Source organism: Mandrillus leucophaeus, unplaced genomic scaffold, assembly GCF_000951045.1.
Source record: "Mandrillus leucophaeus isolate KB7577 unplaced genomic scaffold, Mleu.le_1.0 Scaffold310, whole genome shotgun sequence".
Taxonomy (NCBI): Eukaryota; Metazoa; Chordata; class Mammalia; order Primates; family Cercopithecidae; genus Mandrillus; species Mandrillus leucophaeus.
The window spans coordinates 1,200,067-1,203,830 of record NW_012103255.1 but is presented as its reverse complement, the minus strand read 5'-3'; the positions used below and the strand labels follow the sequence as shown (position 1 = coordinate 1,203,830).

At 57.5% G+C, this 3,764-nt stretch overlaps 1 protein-coding gene across 1 annotated transcript in view; it reads left to right on the top strand.

Annotated features, from left to right (window-relative positions):
* The window catches only part of PKLR (pyruvate kinase, liver and RBC), an 8,461-nt gene extending 5,347 nt beyond the window's left edge, over positions 1 to 3,114 (top strand). Inside the window, 7 exon segments of the mRNA XM_011987529.1 lie at positions 571 to 662; positions 761 to 892; positions 1,027 to 1,213; positions 1,575 to 1,845; positions 1,970 to 2,120; positions 2,696 to 2,848; positions 2,943 to 3,114. Coding sequence (XP_011842919.1) covers positions 571 to 662; positions 761 to 892; positions 1,027 to 1,213; positions 1,575 to 1,845; positions 1,970 to 2,120; positions 2,696 to 2,848; positions 2,943 to 3,113 — 1,157 coding nt within the window. The 3' untranslated portion in view covers position 3,114.
* The last annotated feature ends 650 nt before the right edge of the window (positions 3,115 to 3,764 follow it).

The window sequence follows — 3,764 nt, the reverse complement described above, 5'->3', positions numbered from 1 at the left end:
AAAAGAAAAAGAAAGGAAAACATGGGTGTCACAGAGGACCACAGAATGACTGAATCTATGTCCTTGAGCAGGTGAGAAGGAGGAGATCTAGTGCACAAGTGGGAAGACAGATAGGGACCGAAGAATGAGCCAACCTGCTCTCAACTAGCAGCTGCCCCATAGCAGCGCTGGCGTGGGATAGAACTCAGCTCTCCTCAGTCCATGAGGCCTCCTAGCTCTAAAACCCCGCACCCAAACGCCCTCACCTGGCTCCCAGCCCCTGCCCTACACCCCATACCCTGGGGTAGCCTGGCAAGCAGCACTTACATACATCACATGCCCACACAGTGACCTCAGGCCTGGCGGAGGGCACTCCCCTCCTACTTCCACAGTGCCGTCTCCCCAAGGGGACAGATGTTTGCTGGAGAGGGAAGCGGAGTCTGTGATCTGTGAGCAGGGGTTGCATCAGGGAATAAAGGTCAGGTAACAGGACTCTTGTGGCGCGGGGCCTTCTGAGAGTGGTAATGGGTTGGGTTTGGTTGCCTCTCATGTTCTGGGGAATGTTGTCTGAACGTGAATTTCTGGTTCTAGGGCCGGCATCTCGCTCCGTGGAGCGCCTCAAGGAGATGATCAAGGCCGGGATGAACATTGCGCGACTCAATTTCTCCCACGGCTCCCACGAGGTGCTGGACGGGCCGCCGGGCGGTGGGTGGGGCAGGAGGATGCCTCGAGGTCCTGGCCACCTTCCCCTGAAATCACCTCGCTCCGCTCCCTCCCCCAGTACCACGCTGAGTCCATCGCCAACGTCCGGGAGGCGGTGGAGAGCTTTGCAGCTTCCCCGCTCAGCTACCGGCCCGTGGCCATCGCCCTGGACACCAAGGGACCGGAGATCCGCACTGGGATCCTGCAGGGGGTGAGCAGTGGGGCTGGGACTCGCCGGGCCGGGGCGGGAAAGGCGGTGCCAGTTGGACTGGGTCCAGGCGTGGGCAGGGGCGGGTCCCGGACTCCGGGGCACAGAACTCACATCTCCTCTGGCTCCGCCCCTAGGGTCCGGAGTCGGAAGTGGAGCTGGTGAAGGGCTCCCAGGTGCTGGTGACTGTGGACCCCGCGTTTCGGACGCGGGGGAACGCGAACACCGTGTGGGTGGACTACTCCAATATTGTCGGGGTCGTGCCGGTGGGGGGCCGCATCTACATTGACGACGGGCTCATCTCCCTAGTGGTCCAGAAAATCGGTGCGAACGCGCCTCCCGCCCTGACCACATCCGTGCGCTAGGCACATTCCCTTCTCCTTGGCTCCCCCATCAGCCCTCAGACCGACCACACTTCCCCTGGCCACGCGTCTTTGCCAGCCTGTCCCAGGAGTCCCCAGCATGCAGACTCCGCGCTCACCCTACGTTTGGGCTGGACTACGGATGGGTCGTTTCTTCCACGGATGTCCATCTGTGCCTCTTCTGGGCAGAGCCCAGAACAAGGGCGGAGAGACGAGGAGGGCGTGGTTCCTGACCTCTTGGGGGTCCAAGCCCAGTGTCCTCTCTGCTGTAACTGTGCCCGGTCCTCACCCGTGACCGCAGCTGCCTCTCTCCATGTCCTCAGGCCCAGAGGGACTGGTGACCCAAGTGGAGAACGGTGGCGTCCTGGGCAGCCGTAAGGGCGTGAACTTGCCGGGGGCCCAGGTGGACTTGCCCGGGCTGTCCGAGCAGGACGTCCGGGACCTGCGCTTCGGGGTGGAGCATGGAGTGGACATCGTGTTTGCCTCCTTTGTGCGGAAAGCCAGCGATGTGGCTGCTGTCAGGGCTGCTCTGGGGCCGGAAGGACAGGGCATCAAGATCATCAGCAAAATTGAGAACCACGAAGGCGTGAAGAGGTGAGGCTCGGGCTCTGCTCCCCTTCGGCCCTGTCGCTATTCCCCATCACCTTTCTTCTCCCGCCTGCCTCTGCCTGGCATCTCCTGGCTTTCTGCCTCGGCCCTGATTCTCCCAACTTCTCAGGTTTGATGAAATCCTGGAGGTGAGCGACGGCATCATGGTGGCACGAGGGGACCTAGGCATCGAGATTCCAGCAGAGAAGGTTTTCCTGGCTCAGAAGATGATGATTGGGCGCTGCAACTTGGCGGGCAAGCCTGTTGTCTGTGCCACACAGGTCTGGAGTGAGCCCTTGAGGTTCGGCACTTTGTGGGTTTTAGGGACAACTGTGGATGAATACCCATACTGTAAGGGTTTGTTTTGTTTTGTTTTGTTTTGTCTCTGTCATCCAGGCTGGAGTGCAGTGGCACAATCTTCCCTCACTGCAACCTCCGCCTCCTGGGTTCAAGCAATTCTCCTGCCTCAGCCTCCCGAGTAGCTGGGATTACAGTTACCAACACCACACCAGGCTACTTTTTGTATTTTAGTAGAGGCAGGGTTTCACCATGTTGTCCAGACTAGTCTCGAACTCCTCACCTCAGGTGATCTATCCACCTCGGCCTCCCAAAGTGCTGGGATTACAGGCGTGAGCCACCGTGCCCGGCCCACACTGTAGGTTTATAGCACATTTTGCTGACAAGTGTTTGATCCTCAAATGATAAAGTTAGATATACTTTGACCCCTATTTTCAGGGGTTGTGACTGTGACCCTGGATTTCGGGACCCTCTGAGAGTAGGTGTCAGAGAGTAGCTTGGGCAGGGTCTCAAGTCACGGTGTGACTCCTACGTCTTTGATGTCCATGCTGTCCCTCAGATGCTGGAGAGCATGATTACCAAGCCCCGGCCAACGAGGGCAGAGACAAGCGATGTGGCCAATGCTGTGCTAGATGGGGCCGACTGCATCATGCTGTCAGGGGAGACTGCCAAAGGCAACTTCCCTGTGGAAGCCGTGAAGATGCAGCATGCGGTAAGAGCTCAGAATGAAAAGCAAATGGGCCAGGGAACCAAATCCCTTCCATACCCCAGTGCCCCTTCCCAGCCTGACATTCTGGCACCTGCAGATTGCCCGGGAGGCAGAGGCTGCAGTGTACCACCGGCAGCTGTTTGAGGAGCTACGTCGGGCAGCACCACTGAGCCGTGATCCCACTGAGGTCATCGCCATTGGCGCCGTGGAGGCTGCCTTCAAGTGCTGTGCTGCTGCCATCATCGTACTGACCACAACTGGCCGGTGAGGGGGATGCCCAGATGGAGATTTGGGTCAAGGGTAGGCTGGGATGGGCCCCAGGCCTGGGTTTAGTCTGGTCACCAGGAGTGAAGCGTGTCCACCTGAGACAAGAGGAGAGGCAGCAATGACAGCTGGAGGCCAGGAGACACAGAATGCCAGTGAGCTTCTAGGGCTGGAAGGGGATAGCAGCATCACTGGGCACATTGGCTTCAAGGCCATTTGGGCTCCTGGGTCTCAGAGGCAAGTCCGTTCGGCCCACAGAGCCTACAAATGCTGAGGTATTGCAGAAGGGCCCAGTAGGTCTGAGTTTAAGTCTTTACTCTGAAATGTAGCTCTGTTAGCCTGCTGTCTTTCCTCATGAACAGGACAAGGTAATGATTTGTTCTTCATGGGATTGCGAGGATTAACAGGAGATATTAAGTACTACATAGTACCTAATATCTATACAGTAAATTAAGCACATAATGCACATTCTCAAAAGGGTTTTATACTTTGTTGTTGTTGTTGTTTTTTCTTTTGAGAACGGCGTCTCACTCTGTTGCTCAGGCTGGAATACAATGGTGCAATCTCGGCTCACCACAACCTCCACCTCCCAGGTTCAAGTGACTCTCCTGCCTCAGCCTCCCAAGTAGCTGGAATTACAGGCACCTGCCACCAC